The sequence below is a fragment of the Gallinula chloropus genome, assembly GCF_964237585.1.
Source record: "Gallinula chloropus genome assembly, chromosome: 1".
Classification (NCBI taxonomy): domain Eukaryota; kingdom Metazoa; phylum Chordata; class Aves; order Gruiformes; family Rallidae; genus Gallinula; species Gallinula chloropus.
The window spans coordinates 77,024,949-77,049,263 of NC_140085.1; the positions used below are offsets into that span (position 1 = coordinate 77,024,949).

General features: G+C 40.3%; 1 protein-coding gene across 1 annotated transcript; it reads right to left on the minus strand.

The window, feature by feature from the left end:
* Positions 1-239: 239 nt before the first annotated feature.
* BCAT1 (branched chain amino acid transaminase 1) lies at positions 240-23,227 on the minus strand (the record flags this gene model as incomplete). Its single annotated transcript, XM_084278325.1, has 9 exons — positions 23,102-23,227; positions 20,013-20,123; positions 19,012-19,131; positions 16,656-16,819; positions 14,824-14,966; positions 8,999-9,084; positions 7,011-7,151; positions 5,779-5,853; positions 240-281 (listed from the first exon to the last, which is right to left on the minus strand). The coding sequence occupies exons 1-9, from the start codon at positions 23,210-23,212 to the stop codon at positions 240-242; spliced, it is 993 nt and encodes a 330-aa protein (XP_084134451.1). The 5' UTR covers positions 23,213-23,227.
* Between the last annotated feature and the right edge of the window lie 1,088 nt (positions 23,228-24,315).

Genomic DNA, 24,315 nt, shown 5'->3' on the forward strand with positions numbered 1-24,315 from the left:
GAGGCACTAAGAAAACCATTAGGAAATTTCTATTGCTAACATTTAGCACCTCTACCAAGAAGACAGGCTTCTACCAACAGGATTACAGTAGAAATCAAAATGATTGTGTTCACATTTGCCAGATTGTGGAAACAATCATCCTGGGGAGCAAACTGATACAGAAACTATGCTACGCACAGGCAGCTACAGAAGTTGTCATTATTCATGTCTTCAGTCTGAGAGTATGAACTCATCCACTTTCATGACACCACAACTGCCCAATCATTGTCTTCTCTTCCATACTGAAACAAAACAAGAAAGGAGATTAAGAATAAAGTTAACAGTGTACAATTATGACTGAGGTCTATCCTCAGAAAAATTCATATTCACCACCCTGATAGCAGTTTACATGATATCTTATGTCTTTACTTCTGTCTTTGATTTGAGCAAAGCCTATAGGCAGCTTGAAGCTTTATCCATCTTCCAATAAGTAGACTAGGAAGCAGTGATACAGATACTCACTAGAGACGATACAGAGTAGTCCTGCTTCACTAGAGCTTTCCATCAATTTAATACAGTTATTCCCTGAGGTCAGTTCACTAATTCATTCATAAGTATGCCCCCGCTCAAGCTCCAATAAACAAGAACATTTGTTTTTATTTCGTTTTATTTTCAAGGTAGCTTTTTATTACAGCATTCTGATTGAATGTGAAATAAAACCCATCCCAAATACCACAGAGAACAATTAGAAAGAATTCTAACCCAAATAAAACAAGTCGTCTTTCCATACGCAAAGCCACAGGATCACCAGGCAGAAATGAAGGCAATCTACCACATGGAGCTGCATCCCTTCCAGGGGAAGAGACAGTCCCAAGGCAACACTTCTGGTTGTTAAACTGGCTCCATGTTCTAAAACTCTTTGTCACCAGACCCGTAAACAATGCTTCAGAGATCTCCAAAACACACACACAGGGCTCAAGTATGTAACAGAGGTGGACAGACTAGCAGCAGATAAAAGTTGGGAGCCCTTTCTCTCATAGTACCACATTCTGGGAGCTTGAAAACACTTTCCACCAAGGAATAAAGAATAAAGGCTGTTTTTAGAGGCTTTATATAGGCTGAAAAGATCACTTGATGATCATTTCTCCAGAGAGCATGAAAGAAAATTCCTCTAATCCAGGTTCTGCATTGGCAGGTGTATTTGGTTTGCATGGTAACATTTTGGTAGCAGCAGAGCTACAGGGGTAGCTTCTGCAAGGATCTGCCAGAAACTTCCTCAAGTCTGACAGAGCCAATGCCAGCCAGCTTCAAGACGGACCTACTGCTGGCCAAGGCCAAACCCATCAACAACAGTGGTAGCCCCTTTGGGATAATATATTTACAAAGGGAAATAAAACACCAAGAGCACTTGTAGCAGGAGACAGCAGTGAAAAGGTGTGAAACAACTCTGCAGACGCTAAGGTCAGTAAGGAAGGAGGGGGGAAGGTGCTTCAGGCACTGGAACAGAGATTCCCCTGCAGCCCATAGGAGAGGACCATGGTAAGGCTAAGTGTTCCCCTACAGCCCATGGAGGTCCATGGCGGAGCAGATATCTACCTGCAGTCTGTGGAAGGGACCCAAGCTGGAGCAGTTCATGAGGAACTGGAGCCCATCAGGACTCACACTGGAGACACTGATGAAGGACTGTTCCCCATGGCAGGGACCCCACACTGGAGCAGAGAAAGAGTGTGAGGAGTACTCCCTCTGAGGAGGAAGGAGCAGCAGAGACAATGCATGATGAACTCACTGCAACCCCCATTCCCTATCCCTGTGCCACTCAGGGTATAGAGAGAGAAATCAGGAGTAAAGTTGATCCTGGGAAGAAGGGAGGGGTGGGACAAGGTGTTTTAGGACTTGGTTTTATTTCTCTTTGCTCCATATTACTTGATTAATTTGACTAAGTTGAGTTTGTTTTGCCTGTGATGCTAATTAGTGAGTGACCTCTTGTTCTCTTTATCGCAACCCACGAGCCTTTCATTATATTTTCTCTCCCTGTCCAGCTGAAGAGGAAAGACCTCCAGCTAGGGTCAACCCATCCCAGCAGAAGAGGAGATAAGGTACTTTAAAACAGGGAAAAGACAACAGCTCCAAATCAGGATGAGCCAGAAAAACACACTTCTAGATCCACAAAGGAATGATATTCAGTGCGCTTATGTTTTACTCTTTACTTCAGCAGGTAAAACCTCTAAATGACCTCCACATGTATCGCATCATCTTTTTATTTTCATTACTAATTCTGCTGCTCATGTTCTGCAGTCTGCAGTGGCTGACTAAACACTGGTATGGTGCTACATGGGACCTTGGACGAATTACTTGTTCGAAGGATTTCCAGCTTACATTTCCAAATATCAGTGTCTCTAACTGAGGAAAAACAGGTCTATCATTAGGTTAACCACAAAGCACGGGATTACCCTCACATGAGGCAATTTTGTTGAGGGTGGGAGCAGAGGGAGAAAAAAAAGAGAGATGTCTTTGGTTTCTACCTCACTGCTTCTCAGAGAAAAGGTGTCACCCCTTACCTCCCCCCAAATCAGAAAGCAGGCAAAGGTCATGGGATTATTTGTAAATTTTGCTTGCTGTAATTAGTAGTATCATCTAATGTTCTGGTGCCAACTTCAGAAATCAGGACTGGCCTGAGTTGCCGTTTGACTATGGTTTGAACCTGCTTCCAAAATTAAAAGGGGAATGAAGATGTTATACCATAATCAAGACATTTTCAATCTGAAAATAAAAGCAGATTTAGCTTCCTTTTCTGAATCTGTTAAAGATTTTGTCACCTCAGGCTAGTCACTTCCATTCCTCTTTTTCCCCTCATAGGTGCTGCTTTGTAAAATGTAACACCAGTGTTCTTCTTCCCTGCCTGTTTCCCACTGGGCTACCCACTTAGATCGCACAACTTTGAGAAAGACTGGGGTTTTGACTAAATGTCTCTGCACTGCTGTCCTGAGTGGAGTGTTTAAATATAATTTGTATCATGTAGTATAAATGACTTATCTTAACCTTCCACACAACCCTTCCAAGCTGCATTCTGATCTGCAATTTAAAGGGTATAGCAAAATCGTGTTTATTCTCAAAACACAGAATGCAAAACCACAGAAACATCTGAGTGGTATTTCACTGAGTGTATTCCCAGAGAAAAGAATCCCATCTCTAAATCTTCTGAAGCAGTTACAGAAGACAGCGTACTATGACTAATTCATTTGTAAGCACGCCGTTACTGTATACGATGTAAACGATTTAATCTAACCCCCTTATCAGCCTTTCCCAATCGTGATTTCCCCTCAGTGATAGGAAGGGAAATGTATATCGCAGTGCTGCCACTGTCTCTCTCAATCGGCGTGAGAAATCGAATCAGTTCTGCCCACGCGTTTCTAATTTGTCACTCCAGCTCTAGTTCCACTGAACAGCTGCTCAGAGCCAAAGGCATCCTGTTGAACACCGAAGACACGCAAAAGAACAATCACCAGCATGACTTGGAGACACAATAATGAAGGTAATATGAAAATGTTTTAAAAAGCATGTCTTGTACACAAGGGAATTGTATACCAATACAGGATATGGAGTTCTGCTCCTCTTGGTCACAGGTTCAAGTGCAGGACAATGTTGGTATGCTGAATTTTCACTTTTTTACAAGTGTCCATTGTATCTAAAATAGATACATTGCCCTAGTTCAGGCAACGTCACACCACAGAGACCAAAGTTGTGTTTGGCTGTAATTTCCAATGCATTATGTTCTTTAGAACTTGAATGTTCTTTGGAGTAACAGCCCCAGACTATCCAAATGACATGACAATAGTCCAGTGATACTGCAAAGAGATCTTTTATTTTTCCCTCTTGGTAGAATATATAAAAGATCTTTGTGAAAGATCCTGAAAACTCCCCTGACATTGTAAGAATATTATATATTTAATTTTGTGTGTTGCAGCGTTGTTTTCTGTATGACAACCTGGGATCCATTTGGATATGAGCTCATCTCTCCACAGACAGGAAAGAACAGAAACCCAATCAGCAACCACTGACTGACTCCTAATAGCGAAGCAGCCATCATTCTCATTAAAATCATGTTTCTAACAACAAAGTGTTCTAACTCTACTGGCTTTTTTAAAGAGGGAAGAAAACCCAGAAATAAGCATCTATATAGTAGTCCAGCATTTTCCAGGAGTGATGGATTTACTCTTGGCATGTAACTAATGAACACATGGTACGTACAGAGCTGTAAGGCATAAAGGTCCGTATGCATAGTTATGAAGAGAAAAAGTCCAAGAAAGATAATGGTCAGAAGCAATTCACACTTCTTCAGCCTCCGCCTGAGACTTGGGTGTGGGGGCGGGGAGGGAGCAGGGTGATGGGGAAGGGCTTGGGAGGAAGCCTCAGGAAGCCTAAATTTGTCCTAACAATCCACTCTATTGACCAAGGGAGAAAGACACACATTCCAGTGCTGTCTTCCAAAACAGAGTTCTGGATTTCACAGGCCAGGGTCCTAGAGAACAAATCAACACAAACTGCTAAGGCAGTACCTATCCCCACATGCAATACTCAGCAAGGAGCCAGAACTGGCCTCAACTCTTTCTGATGTTGAGCTGTTCCATGGCTGCAATCAGAAGTGATCAGTGGAGACTCAAACTGACCACAGACTGTGGAAGGCCCCAACATATATTGCAAAAGCGTCATCTAGACATCAGAAGGTAACACAGGAGTGACAGAAGTGCTTTTGGACATTAAAGGCAGATACCTGGGATACTAACAAGATGGCTTTAATACAGAGCAGAGCATTATGGAAACAGTGATCAGTATGTATCAGTGGGAAAAGTATATCAATAGTATCAGCTTATAGCCAATCCCTGAAATAAATCTGGACATACAAAAAGAAGAAAAATAAAGTTATGGACACTGACAGTTGTTTTAGATAGGTGTATCAGGCACCTGGGTTGAGAAAAATGAAACAGAACTGTGGTATGCAGTGGAATTCTGGAGAAAGGCTACTGTGTATTCCATAAAGCTGATACAAATGATATCTAAGAACCTCTTGAGCCAAAAGCTAAGGCTGTAAGAACAGTCACCATCACACTTGATTTCAAAAAATCTGGACAATATTGTCAAGCAACTACTACCAGGCTTGTAACTTGCCAAGACCTATGCTTATCCCCCAAAATTCCCCATAACAGAAACTACATTAAATAAGGAGAAAACAGGCAGCTGATAAGAAGGATCATTGTATTCTCCTCATTGACTTTAACTGAAATGGTATTGACCCTTTGCCAAGACATGGCGATCAAACAGATTCCAAATAGACTTTGGTATTTGAGTAAACCATGAGGAAGGAACAGTTTCAAGAACAAGAAGTGACTGTTTGATTGGAAAAATGTTGAGAAACAGAAACGGAGATCAGCTGGCTGTGCTCAGTGAGTGCTTACTACTTCACCCATATCTATTGATTGGCCTATATTAATTTGTGATCATGGTTATTAAACTGCTTCATCACTTTTTCCCTTAAAAAGGAACCTATAACAACAGTACAAGATTTCAGTGATAACAGTAATAAGTTACAGCTCTCATCCAGCCTCCAAACAGGAAAAAAAAATACTGTTCTCCATCCATACTATACTTTCTCAGGGATAGGAAAAAAAAATTGATACAATAACCACACCATAAGAGCCTATATTATTATATAATGGTGCCTATAGCACCATTATTAAAGAGATGGTTTTCTGATGTTTTCAGCTTTCATTTCATCTGGTTAAAGATGAGGAATGAGCTTACCTGAATATCACTCAGCTTATTCAGGAAACGAGTTGTTAACTGAGGTCCATTCTCCATAGTTGGAATGTGTAAGTGCTGGCATCAAAGAAAGTGGGGAGAGAAGAAGAGAGAGGGAACAATATATAAGAGTAGCTTTATATACATATGAATGCTTTAGGGTCAGCAAGAATTAAAAAAAATAATAATTTATCAAGCTTCCTAGCCCTCCTTACAAGTAGGCAAAGGCTGTTGTAATGGTTTTCATGGGAGGGTATGCTAAGCCAGTGATAAGCTAGAACAGTTGGACAGTTGTGCTGTTCTTACACAGGGTTTAACCTAAGCCTTCCAAAAGATTTGTCCAAATGGAGAGTATGTTGTACAGACAAGAGTAGAAACACTATCTACAGCAATTTCCTTTCAAAGTGTATCATGCAGAAACACATCAGGTACATTTATAGCACTTAAAGCTCAGGACCTTGATGACTCTCATATTATCTTAGCATCTGATAATAATAATACATTTACTCCATCTTATTAATTCAGGAAGTATCACTTTACAGACATATACTGCGTTTGTCGTATTTAATGGAACAAAGCACATCCATATACACAGCTGCAATAACCCAGTCTTTGAATTAACCTTGTACTGGCCAAAGAGCATCAAATCAACTTAGCAGGCTGAACTGAATGCCTGTGGAATTCCACCTCTGCAGGAGAAATCTCCCACATGGTGTATAGGAGGTAAAAGTAACTGTGCACCTTTCTGAAACAGCTTTTCCATCAGGGCTGGGTTCCCTGCAATGAGGGGCGAAGAGGAGATGAACATGAGAAGGAAAGAATGTAGTGGCTTAGAAATGTGGTTCCTTGGAAAAGTCTTTCCCATCCCCACTTTTCCCAGGTGCCTTCACTTTGGAAAAAAGGTTTGGTAAAAGAAATGTGGGAGAATACATTTTTCCTCTATTTTCAAAGAGGCTGGGAACTTTTTTCCTTTTCTCAGAAACTGAGGTTTTATGATTTTAACTATTAAAAAAAACCCCAGAAGATGAGAAGTAAAGTTCTCTTCTGACAATGTACAAGTAACCCACTGGACAAACAAGATACTGACACTAATCATCTTTCCAGGAGCCTCTGACAGCACTCCTTTGCTAACTCACTTGTTTTTTGTTTTAATTCAGCTGCAATTAATTATGATAACATTCTGAAGGGGGGGGGGGGGGGGGGAAGAAATGAGAGAGATACACGCATTTTCTTACCTTGCCCTTATATAAAATTTTAGAGATAGGACATACAATACAAGCTGTTCCAGCACCAAACATTTCCTTTACTCTGTTCTCTTCCAAGGCAGCTGTCAGGTCACTCATGGTGATGTATCGCTCAGAGACTTTACATTCTCCCTGCACAAGAGAAATCAACCATAAAAATTGTAGAAAAAATGTTTGGGTTTTATTTTTTTGTTTTCGATGTCAAAACTACTGTAATAGAGCTACTCTCCTAGTGGCAATCAGTCAATTTCTGGCTGTGGTCTTGTGATCTTTTCAAACCTCACAGTATCATACAAGATAGCCTCTAATCAAAAGAATGATCTTCAAGGAAGCTGGTGGTTTGCCAGATCTGATGCTGATGAGTAAGTGGCACTTCCTTCTGATTTGGTACAGAACATCAATATTGCACTAGGGAATAACACTGTAGAATTTGTCATGGGTTATGTGACACTGGATCCAACTACTAGTGGTCTCCAGTATGCTAGAGTTTGTAAAAAATGACTCAATTACGTCAAGAGAGCTTTGCATCGCACTCTCAATTTCTAAGCAAAATACATTGTGTTAACTCCACCTGCAATGCCAGCAAGATGCGATCTATTCCTCTAATCCTTGGTGAAATTTCACACTGAAGCCTGTACATAACTGTCACACACAAAAATTAACTCTACTGCAGGTACAAGTAAAGCAATTCACATTGGACAGACCTAAATTAGCAGCTGACTGTGGGGATGTGTTTAAAGAACAAAAATAAACATAAAACTTCAAAATTTTCATTTAATGGAGTTATGTGGACTTTATTGTCCTATCAGACTAAAACAAAACTTAGCCCTTGTTTTATATGCAAGCTTTGTGACATGAAACAGAGATGCTTACAATAACAGGAAATATGATTAGCTCTGGACTATATTTGGAGAGAGAAGCAGGGACTTCATGCAAGCAGAGTTTCAGATTGGCTGGGGACTGGAGATCAGGAAGAAGAGAAGAACCTTTGTGAGAGTAGAAGGCACCTAATTATTCAATAGGACTGAGGTAAGAGACTGGTATCTCTCAACCAAGCCGTATCAACTGGGAATATCTGTCTGTTTTCTAAAGGAGACAGGACCAAGGAGTGTGCATGCATAACTGCACTAGGGGAGTAGCAATACAAATAAAGGTGCATAAGAGTTCAGTGTGGGCCAACAAGGGACACACAGGTGCCATAAAATACATACCTAGCTCTCTTCACTGCTAGTTAGATTTAATGGACATGACTGGGAACTGCATTTCAGGAAGTCTTTCAGCTACAGGTGATTGGAAGCTGAGTTAAAAGCAGCACACATGTCTGTGTTATTCCTGTTTATCCTCCCTAAACATAAGTTTGTCCAAAACCAGGAGACAAGATACAGGCCTGGATGAGCTTTTGGCCATACACTATTCTTATCCAAGACACAATAAAACCTTTGAATACAGTACAGGCAGAATGAAGAGTCTGCTGCATTTCATGATACGAGGTAGTCCCAAGTGTCCAAATAAGTACTTGGACGGCTGCACTACAGAACTGGAATGTGGAAGCAGACAGATGACTTCAAGACTGTGGCTGGATTTAGGCTGCATGCTAGTTATTAAACATAAGGGTGGAACCATGAGAACTAAGTGCAGTAATAGTGTGCTGATGACTGAAGTATAGCTGTGGTCATGCGCGGTAATTGTTTTTTCCCTTGCTCTAAGTTGTTGGTGGCAGTGGGTTTAATGAGAATTTTCATGTTAAATACTACACGGAGCTCCTTTAACAAGCTTGGTATTGTTCTGTGTGACAGGTGTGGGTATTCTGTTGATATGACTGGGAATCTGTGCATTAGCATGCCCTGAGTTCCCCATTTAGGTTAAGGGATTTGACCAGATCAGTTGAACTTGAAGATACTGAACATCAGGAATGCTTGCTTCTGTCAATGTTATAACATGACAGTTGAAACCATTACTGCCAAGGTCAAAACACCCACCCAGTTGCGTGCCAGATCCAGAATGCTTTGTCTTGTCACTCCTGGAAGGATGATGCCATCTAAAGGTGGGGTTGCCAGTTCATCTTCTGCCAAACAGAAAAGAAATAAAAACACTGGTTGAAAAACAAAGAAACAAAAATAATATTTCCTGATATTACACCAAACATGAACATTTAAAAAAGTCAAATGATATCAAAAGTGTTCCCTACCCAGTGAGATACAACATTTATCAGAGTTTGGAACCTCTTGTGTACACTTCAGTGGGTGGGGAAGAAACACATTTAATACATTAATAAATATATGGCTAAAGCCTAGCAGTAGGTTCAATTCCTCAGCTTGTTAATGGATTCACTGTGTAACTACTACTTTCCCTGAACCACTTTATTCAATTCAGGAACATGGGGTTCTGTATACCTACTTCCTAGCAGTAATATGAAACATCTACCAGAAATTTTGAGGCTCATTTATCAACCAGCCAAGCAGTGGAAACCTTGCCAAATGCATCTTGAGAGGACACTTCCTTAGTGATCTTTTGTTTCAGACTAGAACACCCTTTACCCCCATAGTTTCATCTTTACACAAAAAGAACAGTCCCAATGAAATTCTAAAAGCACCAACAATTCAAATTGTTCATTTGGTTTCTCAGCTTGTTTTTCTTGTTTACTTTTGAAAAAAAAAAAATCAGATAAATGTTCATCTAACATAACTAATGAAACAGGAGATAAATGGTAATCCATACTTGGTAAATACAAATTACAACACAGAAGAGTGTATGCAGTCTTTGTTCTTTCATTTGATCTTTTTAGCAAATCAGAGTTAATCTTTTCCATTTTGAACCATCACATAGCATACTCAGTGGTTTCTATTACCAGAGAATACTAAGCATTTACTCTTTCAGACAGACAGGCTCTTTTAAGACAGTCTCAATTTTGCTCTGCGAAGTGAAGACATCCACAGTCCCTCAGTAATACTCTTCATATATTTTTTGATCTAACCATTTTCTCTTCCCAGTGAGAATCCATTACAGTTCCTGACTTTTATAAGGATACTATCCTGTTCATAAAATTCACAAACCATTAAGGTTTTTGATTAATTTTTACCTAGGTCACATAAAAGAACGAGATATGTATCTTCATGTTTTTATTATTAATCTCCTTACCCAAAGAAGATCACTGAATCCAGGCCTGTTTGAATTAGTCTCAAAGGAAAAGCTGTCTTAAAAATAGGTCCTGTGAAAACTAGTGGCTGGGTAGGAACGGGAAACATGGCATCCATCTTTGGACTGAGAGAGCACATTAGGCTCAGCTGCTTAATTCTCTGTTTTCAGCAGGCAGTTAAATAATTCTGTGCACACCCACTGCCTGCCAGGCACTGCATACACAGCTCCAGACTGACTATAGCATGGGCTCTCTCCCCATCTGCAAGAGAGGGCTTTGGGAGCTGTGGTGGGATAGGTGGAATGGAGGATGAATAAAATGGAATTGTTTGTTGAATTTGCTACTCACTCCTGTGCATTCCCTCAGAAATGTCTGTTACTTTTTAGTACAGCCACACCCACATTTATTCATTTTGACCAGAAGTTTTTCCTACCTGTGTTCCTTTTGTGAGGACCCCTACAAACGTAAGAGATGTAAACTGCCATGCAAGAAATGTGTAAAAAAAGCTGCCCTAGAACAGGGTGTATATTCTGCTCAGGTTTAACTAACCAACCATGCCATTCCCTAACCTATCCCAGGCTCCTAAGTACAACAACAGTCTCTTCTTTCTCATTCAGACAGAAACAATAGCTTTCCTTTTCTGGAATCTGTCTAGCATCACTTCTAGTCATGATGCCTGTCTGGTCCTATTCCTGGCACAGCTATCCAAAAGAAGAGGACTTTGAAGCTTTCTATGTGCCACAGGGCTCATCTGATTCTGACCACAGAAAGCCTGATGCTCTGTATTCATGGCCCAGTCATAGACAAGTGCTCCCCTTCCTCTAACAGAAAATTTCAAATAACATGGACCTTAACATTGAAGACTGTGAGTACACACCAGATAATGTTCTCTATTCGGTGACTTTGCTACAGATCTTGGCTAGAACATGTTTAAGCTCAACAACATACATTAACTGATTTGAGCTAGTTTGGAAAGCTGCCAGGCCAAACCAGCCGCCAAACAGCACTGAGCAGACAGGACATGGGAGTCTTGAAATGTTTCAAACAGCCTGCTCTGTAGAATTTTGTCAAGTATACATATGATGCCTACAAGCCTGGGGCCACCCAAGGAACATCTGCTCCTCTGGTATCCGGCAGAGATGATAATGCTATACAACACAGTGTGCCAAAAAGCTCATCCTCTCCGTGAATTGATGCCAAACCAGGCTCCATATGATATCAGTTTGTCCATCTCCAAAAAAACAGACTGTGAGCTCACAGAATCCATTTGCCTTCTGAAATATTTTGATGGGGTAGGAACCTTTGAAATGTATAGTAGCAAAAAGGAGAGAAAAGGTGTTTGAAGGAAATTGTTAGGGTTTCTCTTCAGTTGACTACTGTTATTGTTACAACAGTAGCACTAGCAGTCCGGTGTCCCATTACACCAGGCATGCTACAGGCACGCTGTAACAATGGAACTCCCCAAAGGGATTTTTAAAATGGTGTTGCATACTACACAGCTTCCACTTTTACACACCTGTATTTATAGACATGCAATAGATAAGATTCCAAACATGGAAAGCCTTTGGCCCTACTCATGCTATAGCAATGCTGAGAAATTCACCAAAATATATTTTATCAAAATTATAATAGATAGCAAGAGAACTTCAGGGTCAAGGAGAACCCAGGGAACCCTGATTTCACTGTCATTAATAGCTGACTTCTGCTTCCAGTTTGCTCTGCATCTTTCTATTTATTTCTCCTCATTTCCCCCAAGCTTTTCTTCTACCCCCCTCGTGCAATCACTCTATCTTTGCCTCTCTTTGATTTGCTGGCCTCAATTACTTTCCCCTCCTTTTCTTTGCTGCTATCTCATTCATCTGCTGCTCTCTCCTCCATGCTACTGCTACCACTTTCTCTTCCAGCAGAGGGTATGATCCTTATAGTCATCTTGTACAAGATACTTCTGCAGCACTAATAATCCTCCAGAACACTAAGCAAACTTGCCTGATATTTCACCTGTCTGCTCCAGGAAATCTTTTATATGAAAAATTGTATGTTGTGTAAGCTATTTTGAAGTGGGCACTCTTAACCTCCATTTTAATAGAAGCACAAAAATATTAAGTAATGCCTTAACATTAAAGCTAGAAGTAGAGCCCAGATGGTTCCAAAACATTCTCAAGAAACTGAATTTTTGGAAAGTGCACACAGATTTCATAGTTAGCATCCTTCAGGTTGGACATATGTTTAAATTTGAAGGTTTTCCATAAAGTCAAGTCTATTTTCTAGGCAGAACAGCAAATGTTATTGAAGGAAACCAGTTTCAGTGTTAGTAGCCTCTTGGGATCATTACATGCTCTGAAGAGACAGGTGGAAGGGGCTGTAGGGATGACCAAAATTTTCAATTTGTGAACACAAACTGTAAACACTATATAATCAATGAAATAACACACTCCTGTATTTATGCAACAGCAGGGGTCCAGGTTTGGTCATATCGTAAGTCCCAGCCAGAGTAGCAGCGAGCATGACATAGCACATGGCATGTTATTTTACCAGGGATTGAGTAGTTTCCTCCCCTACTCCCTCCTAACTGCTACAAATGAAACATTTTTCCAGGATCCTTCTGCGGCCCAAAGCAGTGTGTCACATCTAGTGACGATGCTGCAACTGAAAGTATATTGCAAAGGCTTGCAAGTAAAGCTTGCTCTCATTGGAAGCATAGATGTCCTTTAGACTGGGCTTTACTGGGCTGGGTCTTTGATTTGTCACGCACCAATGAGAGCAGTTCAGGCTATTCCACAGTGGCCTCTCAACACACAAATGAGGACACTTTCCTTTTGATGATGATCTGCCATTTCTAGGGCACCGTTTTCATTTTAGATCCCTCTCTCAGATGCAAAATTCGCATAACAAACCAAAAAGACAGCCTAAGTAAGCATCCTTTGGGAAGTGACAGAACATAATGGCAAACAGTTTTTAAATCACAATGTAAAGCCATAGGCAGGTATGTGATGACACATTGGCAGCAAGAGTGATTCTTAACCAAATATATCATAAATTAATCATTAATCAACACAGCAGGAGACAGCAGTGATGCTAATGACCATGTTGTGTGAAATGGCAGGTTTGCCAGTATACAGTTAGCTTGGGTGGCATGAATTACAAGTTGTTTGCTATGGCCACCTCACAATAGTACTATTCAGCAGTGAACTGGTAACAGAGTGATTGGCAGATCTTTGGAACAGTATGGTGCTGCAGCTGGATAATTCCAGCATATTCCTGTTTTAAGTACAATGAGAACATTGAATTCTAATTATGTCCCCCCTTCAGTGTCCTTTCCCTGGGCAGAATGAGCCAAAATCTATTTTCGTGTCCCTCCAGCAAAGTTAGACAAGGCGTGAATTTGGCCATCCAGCTACAGTGGCAAATCTACTGTTGCTCTAACAACAACAAGATTTCTCATATTTATAGTTTCATTCACAAGACTTCACAGGCTCATTCAACACTGACAGAGTAGCATCCCTCTTCTTACTAGAGTGGTAAAGATTTTGCAGAAGAATAAGCAATGTAACTGGAGATGGGAGTCAGGTACCCATTACCCTACACTATCCAAAGCACGTCACTGTCTCCACAGAATGCTGCCTCTGTGCTGCAGCTCAGCATGGTCAGAAAAATCTTGATTTTCAAGAGCAGCCAGGGCACTATAATGAAATCAGAGTCCTAACCCTGCAACTGCTGCCATGCAAAAATTCAATAACACTTGATTTTCCTGGAGGGTCAGTGCTCATGGAAGCCTGGAGTTGTCCTTTCATTCACTTGCCCATTCACAATGGTTCAATTCTTTAAGGATTAGTCTTCTGAAACAGTTCTTAGGTGCAACTATCAGGCCCCAAGCACATGACCAATAGGTGTTTTTGAGATGCCTAAATATTCGGCTGCTTGTTAACCAGATAGTTTTCTAACAAGCATGTACACTGCTCAGAGAAGACTGTGGGTAGAAAAGGTAAAAATGGCTTTGAGAATAATCATAGAATGACATGGGTTGGAAGGGACACCAAGGATCATAGAGCTCCAACCCCCCTGCCACAGGCAGGGCCACCAACCTCCTAACGGCATGTCTTCAAAGCATTAGTGATGTGAAATGCTGACTGACATGTTTCTCTGTCTTTCTGCCTCCACTGGTTAAAACTTCAAATTCTCCAAAGAAAAGAGCCAAGCTCTTCATCAGATGGATGTTGAAATACTTTTGCTTATGCTTCAGGAACATTTGATGTGCCAGAAAACGATGATGGGAACCATCCATGAGTTTGAAGAGGTACACAGCAATAAGGTATCTTTACTACGGCTGCACTATTTCTGACCCAAGACTTCCTTCAGAATCAATGATGCTGCTAGAGTTGATAGCAAAGCTGCAGTGTGGCCCCATGTATGGCTAGACTCTACCCTTCTGAGCACATGGACTGACCCAACAATTCATTAAGTTATCAGTAGGCAGTGCTCACAGCTGCTCCAGAATCTTCTCTTTCACAATTGTCCAACTGACAGTCACCTATCCATTTTCAGAAGGCAACAGACATTTCATTTGCTAAAACACCCTCATGAAAAAGTTTATTATCTGCACTCTAACAATAACTTTGTGGATTATGGCCCCAACTGTCTACTCAGTTTCCACGTTGTCTGTTACCATACCTCCATCTTCATTTATCCAATAGAGAAACAGATTCATTGTTCCAACTTCAGTTATTTGGTGATCTTCTCCATAGAGCCACAAAACCTGCTGACAGCCTAACTCCAGGGCTTCTTGCTGGGCATAAATAGAAGAACTGTAATTCCTTCCAAAAACAAACAAACAAACAAAAAAAGAGCAAATTGTTATGAGGATCTGGTTGAGTATTTTTCCATTTCTGTGCAAGGTTTTGTGCAAATCTACTTTATAAGCAAGTGCTCTGCAGTCACTGCTCAACCTTGTAATATTTACACTGGAAGTAGTCTACTGGTATGTTACTAGATCATTTGCATCCACAACCCAAAAACTCTGAAGAGCTGAACAGCATCAACAACTCAAACTTATCCATCCAAATTGTCTTAATACATCTTGTTCTACTTTCTGGAAATTCTAATTGTTGCAATTAGACATCTTAGGAAAGCATTTAATTTTATTTAGCAGTTAGAATCTTGGAGAGAGAGCCATGATTCCCATTCAGCTCATGGTTTAAAAGAACCCTACCAAACCAAACAAAAAACCCAAACCAAAAGCATCTACCTAATTTCATATATGTCAGGTGAATAGATGGGTCATCTGTTTCAGATGAACCTCTTAGAATACAAAAATCACCAGAGGGGAGTTATTTCTTTTCTAATAAAAGACATTCACAGAATTAGTAGCTTCAGGAGCTGCAGATGGGCCTTGATGAATTCATATCCTTGAGCAACTGTTTTCCTAAAATGCTGCCTACAGGGTACAGCTGACTGAATAACGTGTGTGTATTTTGTAGCCGCTCTGACAGGGGGGAAAAACCTCTTTCACTTCGGCTGTTCAACGACCATCAAGGCCCACAGTAGGCAGGTCTGAAATGCTGACTACACTGGAGTTAAGTTCTCACCTCTGTGCACTAATCAAACCAGTAGTAACTCCAGACTATTTATTTCTTTTTTCACATTTGATGTATGAAGCATGTACATGAAACAATGTATTTCTAAAACTAAGCAAAAACTCACAAGCAAAGAATAAAGGTCTCAGAATGTCAGACTGAATGAAGGAAAGACGTTTTCTTTCACTTTTTGATTATTCTACCAGCTCAGTTGAGTAGCACTTGACAACTACTAACTTCCTGCCCAGAAAAAGCCTCCCAGGTAGAGACATTGAGTGTCTTTCAAGCCAAATACCAAGGATGTATAATTGAGTCACTCAGCCACATCCAAGTTACTTCCTCCCCTAAGCAGCTTTGCTCTACAAGTCAAGTACTCGGGTGTTAACAATTATGTCTCTACCTAATGGGTGCTTTGGCCTAGTTCAGCAGAAAACTGCCAGAGTATGGACAAGTCAATGCAGGTAATTGTTTCATCCTTGCCCTTCTACATCCATCCTCCCCTAGCTAACTGCAGATAGCTCTTCAGGACAGTCTGCCAAGGAAGGATGTCAGCAGTCAATGCTACTGACTGCCCAGTTGGCAGTCGGCTGCTATACTGAATGCTGCATCGCACGAGTAATATCTTTAGTGTCAACTTCTGCAAGGGGAACAGCCAAAGTATTACATGGACACCTTCCAGGTCCAGTCCCTCAGTCTGAGATGCTGCAAAATTGCCTCTGCAACTAGATCACCTGGCTGTAACATCCAAACAAAAATACGCAACTGAATTCTATATATATTTGCTAAGTACAATTTTGAAATCTTCATTACAGTATATTCATTGTTTAACAGCTACATTTTATACCTCTGTTTCTGCTGGATTAGATACTTCACTAAAATCCCAAACTCCTTTGTCAGCTATGTAGAAGATGCAGGATTATGCTTTCTTACCCTCCCAGTTTACAGTCCCCCGTTCCTCCTTTCCAGGCTCTTACATATTTTGGATCTGCCCATAAGGATATTGGACTAAAACTTTCACTTCCAAAGTAAGGGCCCACAGGGCTCAGTATGACATATAGCAGGGCTTTAGTTGGCTTCTTCACTCCAAGAGAAGGCTGAAAATAAGGAATAGAAACAAATCAAAAGTTACTGGCATACTTCACTCCAAACATCAGGTGCTGCACAATTAGCTTTTGAAACACTGCTTTCAGAGGCACTGCAGTACAAGGGTGCTTTTACCAGGACAGTGCAAAGTACTGCAATGAAGAGAAAATATTTATGTGACTTCCCCTACCATCCAAGCAGTGTACAACCCTAATTTTATTTACTATCAGCATTCACTTACAGCTGTTTCATTTATCTATATATTATTCTAATCTTCTCAAACAGTTTCAAGCTTTTGAAAATTCAGAAGTTATATTAACAAGATAATATATCACTATATGAATTAATCACAGCAGAAGCCTGCAAAGCCTTCTAGGGGGAGGAGTGGCAAGGACCACTGCTAATGACAACAACAGTGGAAGAACTACTGTCAGCTGCATTAGCCATGAGAATTAGCCAACGCCACTTAGAACTGGCAGTGGTAGACTTGAGTGCTGGCTCTGCAAATGGCTGTGTGACAAGCTACAAGGGTTTGCCTGCTGGAAACAATTCACACAACAGCACAGGAAATAACCTGGAAAGTATCATGTTTTTCTTTTTGCCTCCTCTCTGAGATATGGCTTCTTACACTCAGAGTCATCACCATCAATAGTTGAAGGTAGAGGTGAAAGGTCTGACATCGGTCAAAGCCTGAATTCTGTGGTAGGAGACTCTGCTTAACTATATGGTTCTTTGCAAAGCTCAGGACTGACCACAGAATCATAGAATGACTGAGATCGGAAAGCACCTCTGGAGATCACCTTGTGCAACCTCCCTGCTCAAGCAGAAGCTATGTACAGCTGGTTTCTCATGGTTCTTGGGATGTTCTCTGTAACTGAAGTTGTTCCTATTTTCCCTCCACTAAGAGGAACCAGTATCGTAAAAAGAACAAGCTCATCCTTGACTTCCCCCCACCCCAATGGAGACCTAATCTTAGAGGTTATTGAACTTAAATCATTAGGACCAAAGTAAAACACTATGCACAAAGCTGAACTACTGAAAAATTCAAATAAGCCTTCCTTAGGTGCTGACAGGGTGAAAGATTGAACTAACTGAGATCATAAAATTTTTCCTCATTCTTACATGATCATTCAAAAGATTGTGCTGACTGGGTTTCCTATCTGTACTGAGTCATAAAAGATTATAACAACATGTGACCTGCGGACAATATATGACATCATGGAAAGGCCAGATATGTTGGCTGACCTGAAACAAAGCTCAACAGCAAAAGAATTTTGAAAAGCAAGATTGGGGGGTAAAATACCATTTCTAATATTAATACTTTAAAGTCACTGAGTGGAGATCCTTGCATCTGAAAATCTGCAGCTAGTTTACAAGCATTAATTTAATGGACTCTCAGAGCACATGTGAAACATATAATACTTCTGTAGGGTAACTATTTACAGATGTGGATATTGCAGAAGTCTAAGTTGCCTAGTTGGGAACCATACATTCTTTAGCTTCCTTGTCCTATGCTCTGCCATTATTGATTTCTCTCTTGCACTGACTAAAAAAACCCCCAAACAACGTAAAGCTTTTATTAAAATAAACTCACTGTTTCCAATTCCCTTTATAAATACTACAAGCTTGACTCAGACAAAACTCGCAGCAATACCTGGTTGTGAAGGAGCCCTTTATAAGGTCAGGTTTATCTGCATTCAAGTATATATTGACACAATAATTCTTTCTTAGTTCTGTTAAAAGGCTCTCTTTCAGAAAAAAACATCTTAATTTACTGGGTAGAATCTTCCAAAATCTCTTCACTAAGGTCAGCACAGAGCTATGACGTGAAATCCCAAAATCCACATGGCAAGTTTCTCTTCCCTCATTTTTTTCCTCTGTAGTATTATTATTATTATTTTAAGGCATACATTACCACGTCACAAATAACTGGCCTTTTAGCACAGAACCGAAGTTAATTTAATTGTCGCCATTACCACTCAGAATTAATTCTTTTTCTTTCTGTGATGAGTCAATGTGACCACTAGGTGGTGGTGTGGGCAACAAATTTGTGAAACAAACAGACCTACAGGTGACTAACTCAAAAGCAAAAAGAGAAACAAGTCGCCCCTGAACTGTAACGCTCCATCTTTCCGTTTATGGTTGGAGGCTTTTGCCTCCTTCTTAAATACACAAGTGAAGAAGGGAAATAAATGTTCCCCACCTCAGTTCCAATTAAGGTAGGACGGATATACAGGCTGGCAGCAGTTGAGTATGGGACCCACTCCTTTTCCACTTCCACAAGCTTCCGGATGCACTCTAGTAGCTCATTCTGGTCAAACAACTGCAAAGGAAGAGCAAAGGGAGAAAAGAAAATGGAGAAATGCAGCCTGAACACGCTGTGGTTTTCACAGACCCCCACACTAAGGGGAACACTTCGTCAGAGTATCTAACAGAGACAATCCATAGAGACTCATACATGACTACATCATCTTTCTTGAGTTAATTTAACATCTTTGCCACTGTGCCTTTTTATACAGTATCCCAAATACCCTCCCTGCAGCTACAAAGTATCCACCTGAGATAGCAAAAAGGAGTCACTGACCCTTGTTGCCCTCAAACTACATGGAGAGAACTCCCTGTACAGCCAAGCCAACACACTCACTTTGGCAGGCTGTGAGCTGTGGCACCACCTCCTCTCCAGAAGAATGGTTTGTGTTGTAATTCCAAGGGGCCCATCAAGTCTCCCAGTTTACAAAGCTGTGAAGTTGTTACAATAATAAAGCTTAATAAGCATGGGAGGAAATTCACTGGCCAATATACAACTGCTAAAAGCAGTGTTAAATTGCTAGCATAACCAGAAATGAAGGCACTCAGAGGCTAAAGGGCTCAACTGATGCAGGAAAAAGAAAAGGAAGAATATTAGTGCCAGAACAATTTAATGAGCTTTCTGCACGCAAATACCTGCAGAGCAGAGCTCATCCCTCAGAAATGGACTGCGTACATCTGAAGCAGTAGGGAAATGTTGAAGAAAGCTAAACGCTGCCGTGATTTAAAAGAAAAACGCATTTCAAACAGTTCCCTTCACCAAATAAGATCTCTTGAAGTTTAACTGAATTATTCAAGAGTTTGATAAATGTTGCTCCTGTAGAGTTGCAGAGATCTGCACTCTGCAAATGAAGAGCTGCTGTGACTGAAGGAGAGTAAGACGCCTTGGCTACATACTGGCAGAGTCGCTCGCCTTGCTGACCGCACCATCCTGTCCATGTTGAGGGTTGGCCGGAAGAGGCGGATTTTGCCATCGACTCCTCGGTAGGCCTTCATGCCTTCAAACAGCTACCAAGCCAACAGGGAGGGAAAAGAAATCACATAACAACTGAGACATGTTATCCTGTGATGATCTGTGCAAAAGCAGAACATGCCCTTTGGAAATAAAAGAACTTCGCTTTCCGGCTCACAGTACTTAAAGCATGAATGCTAACGAGCTAATCTCTGCAACACACTCCTGTGAGGTAGCATTATGAAGTCTGTACTACAAAGCCGACCTGCCTACACTTCATATACAGCTTTCTCTGTCAGGGGACTTACTGAGAGTTGTGTTTTCCATAATTTGGTCACAAGAATTAAAATTTGTAGCATGTGTTTAACTATTCCTACACATACTGACTGACACCTAAGACTGAGCCATAACACTATTCTCCCTTAGAGAAAACATTTATAGAATTTAATTATATATGTTAATAATTTTTAGGGTTCTGTCCAAAACACATTTTGGTAGGAAGCACAGAACACGGTAATTAAAGGAACCCTGTTACGGTTCTTGCTGCAGTTGTAACAAAATCTTTGTCACTCATTCCCTCCATATACCCCTATGCCGTGGAAAGGGGTTTAGCTAGCATGAGAGACACATCAGCCATACACTAGAGGAAGAATGCATGAAAAGGTTTTATCTATACTTCACAGGAAACCTAATTTAGTCGTAATTACCCCATCAAACTGCAGAATCCAGATGACTGGTATTTTCAATGAATTTACCAGAAACTCTTAGCCCACCAGTGCTCTCCCAGTAGAGTACTCTACAACATCTCCTAACCATACCCAAACACATATGACCACAAAACACCCTGAGCTATTTTCAGTTTCAGACTGATAATTCCCAGTTAGAGACAAAAAACATATGTACTATATAAGCTTGCATTAATATATATACAGGTATTATGTAGATTAAATATTAATCACTTATATAAATATTATCACTTATAGACATTTTAGATTTTTATAATTTATTTTCTAAAGCATTTCTTTGTATATTAAATTTCAGTAGAATTTCTATGAATTTAACTACATCCCTGCTGTCAGTCTTCTCAGACTTCTGACTTGCACAAAGAATGGCTGGAAATACCTTCTATGTTTTTGGAAATCTACATATAGAAGGGGTTTTATTTGAAAAAAAAACAATCTTGCATTTGTGTAATTTTAAAAGAATGATGAATGCATTATTATTATTATTAAATTCTATGTAATTTTCTCAAAATGATCAGTGAAATGCAATGTTTAGAAAGTTTGGGCAGTCCCATGACAGAGCTAGGTGACAAATTTTAATTGGGTTGCAGGAATCCTTGCAATTTACCATATGTTACATGCCAACTATGTAGCAGAACCAGAATTAGAACCCAGAGTCTTTTACCTTCAAAATTTATCTTATTCTTATGGCAATGCCAGCCTTATAAAAAGTTTTGTACACAATTTTGAAAGAGAACTTGTTCCTAGGATAGACATCATAGCTACAATTAAAAAAACCCAAAACAATCTATCTTTAATAAAGGATGGCATAGGTGGTGATATGATTGATACCTTGACATGATTTTTCTTGGGCCAGTTACTAACTGATATCACATTTCTGTAAGGCTATTTTCTTATCACAGAACAGTAGCTTCCCCCCACCCTTCTCACAAACACATTCACAGAACTTTTAATGAGAGGGAAGAGGAAGGAATGTTACTACTAAGAGCTGATCAATGGTTTGAGAGAAGTAAGAATCACACCATTACTGAAACACAAAGCCTTCTCAAGCTGTTAAATAATTTTCTCCAAGAAGAAATACTTTTAACCTTCCAGAGCTCAGTAAAACCTTTCATTCATTAAAAAGGGAGACAGTGATGTGTTCCAGAAATGCTCAACTTGAATAAAAGCAACTGCTGTGGTTGCTCGACGGTTAGTCGCTACAGTGGTGCGGAAACAGCATTATCTGACATCTGTACATCACAGGAGCTGGATCTGGAGTTCAGCAGATCCAGACTATCAACACTGCATCATGGAGGGCAAGGAGAAAGGGGAGGGAATGCCAAATTCATCGTTTTTGTTATACCCACTGTGTATTCATTGAGCCACAGCATTGGCACCAGATTCTCCTCTGTCTGTCCTCTCGGCTAGAGGAAACGTGATGCAATAAGGGTAAAAGAATAAAAAAAAATGGAAAAAAATAAGAGCATATTCATATTAGCAATGATTAGAGGCTGAGCATTAAAGCAATATGCTACTAAGAGCGAAATACAGATTTGGGACTCCAGCGTGGTTTCTTACTTCTTGGGCAGATCAAGAGCTGCAGCCTTAGTCACAGGGGCCTGTTGTAAGTTTACACAGAACCTTTGGAGGCTGGTGACTACATGGGGAAAAAAAACAAAAAATGGTGAAGGCAGGAGCTCAGGGACAACAAGCAGGGAAAAGTTTGATCCTTCCCTTAAAAAAAAAAAAAATTGAAAGAATAAAAGAAGCACAAGCAACTCCACCAGCTTCAGTAGAGACACTCCCACCTACCCAGAAGTGGGAGGAGAAGCAGGCTTCCATTTCAGCACAGACGCCCTCCTGAGGCTCTCACACAGATGCGAGTAGAGCCAAAGCTGCTCCCGAGACACAAAAGGCAGCTTCAGGCAGTAGGCAGCGAAGCACGGAAACTGTTAACCACGCTGGTTTCCGACTTAACATTTCACTTTCCAAAGTCTCTTGCTGTATATCCTCTGCTTAAATACACTTCTATACACTGAATGTATCAGATCTAGTTTGGAACTCTACAGACTTGTTCAGAGTTGCAAACAAGCATCCATCTAGCCTGTCCTCCAATCCAAGCAATGAATCTTTAAAACAACTGAAAATACATTTCACAAAGTGCACGTTCAGTCCCCAAATTAAAGCTACTCTTGGAATCTCACAGTCTTATCTGTAACTCAATACTAATAAACTTAAGACAGTAATAGTCTTTGTATTACAAAGCTGTGGTTTCAAGAGCTAATGCTTCAAAATCATATAATACTTACTTCTATAGCATAATGCAGAGATGAGGAGGCTGGATGCAATGAAAGGTTCTCAAGAGGCTTAATATAAGGTTTCTCCCACCCTGAAGCCAAGGACCATTCAATTATCAGCATATTATCAGTGAACACAGTTCCAAATACCAAACCATTGGGGTCCGGTTTTTCCTTGAAAGTCGTAGCTGGGGTGATAATCAAGTCTGAAGCCTGAAGGAACATGAAGACAAAAATTAATCATACAAAAATAATGAAGTCAGACTGATTTCAAATTATTATGCATCAGTAAACTTCAATATTTTATCTGTGGAAACATTTAATGACAGAATGGTTGAAGGTGGCTACTTCTAAGTAGCTGGCAAAGTAGTCTTACAGTGTATGCACATATATACACTGCGCTGCTTATACCAGAAGTACTCAGCCTATTTTGAGGCACTGTTAAGTGGAGGAAGCAGTATAAGGTTAAAAATAAAAATCAGAAGATTAGCAGACAAAGATTGATTAGACATTTAGATTAACACATCTACACAAATTCCATGAAAAAAAAAAAACAATTGCTGTATTCCAGAACATAAGGTGATCATCAGAAATTAATCCCCTTCACAACTAAATAGATCTGTTAGGCTGATTTTCCTTTAATGCATAAAAGCAGTGTGAGAGATCATAACCAGCAGTCAGCAGATTACTTGGGTCACACTAGCTTGTTCATTCACATTCATGTTTTCCTAGAAAGATCCCATTAGCAAAGAAGGCTAAATGTTTCCCTGTGCGGTTATCTGTAGAGACTCTCTTACAAGCAAAAATGCAACATAGTTTTTTGTACTGGTTTCGGCTGGGATAGGGTTAATTTTCTTTATATTAGTTCATATGATGAGTCATCCTAAAAAAAACAGCAGGGAAAGAGGGAAAGCAGGATCTCTGATATGTCACTCCCCTTTATACGTAGACAGGAGTTAAACAACTGCAGAGGATTATGAAGCAGACAGAGGCTTGATCCGCCCTCTTCATTGTCTGTCTCTGTCACCTGAGCATTTAAACTGTGCTGGTCAGAGAGGCAACGAAGAATTCAACGAAGAATTGTACTTGAAGCTCCATTTTCCTTCCTCACATAACTAAGAAAGCATTGACCCTTATTACAGGCTCCCAAGTGAAATTATGTTGGCTACATCTAGAATAGACTAGAACACAAGGTAGTTGAAACTACTGTTCAAATTATTTACATG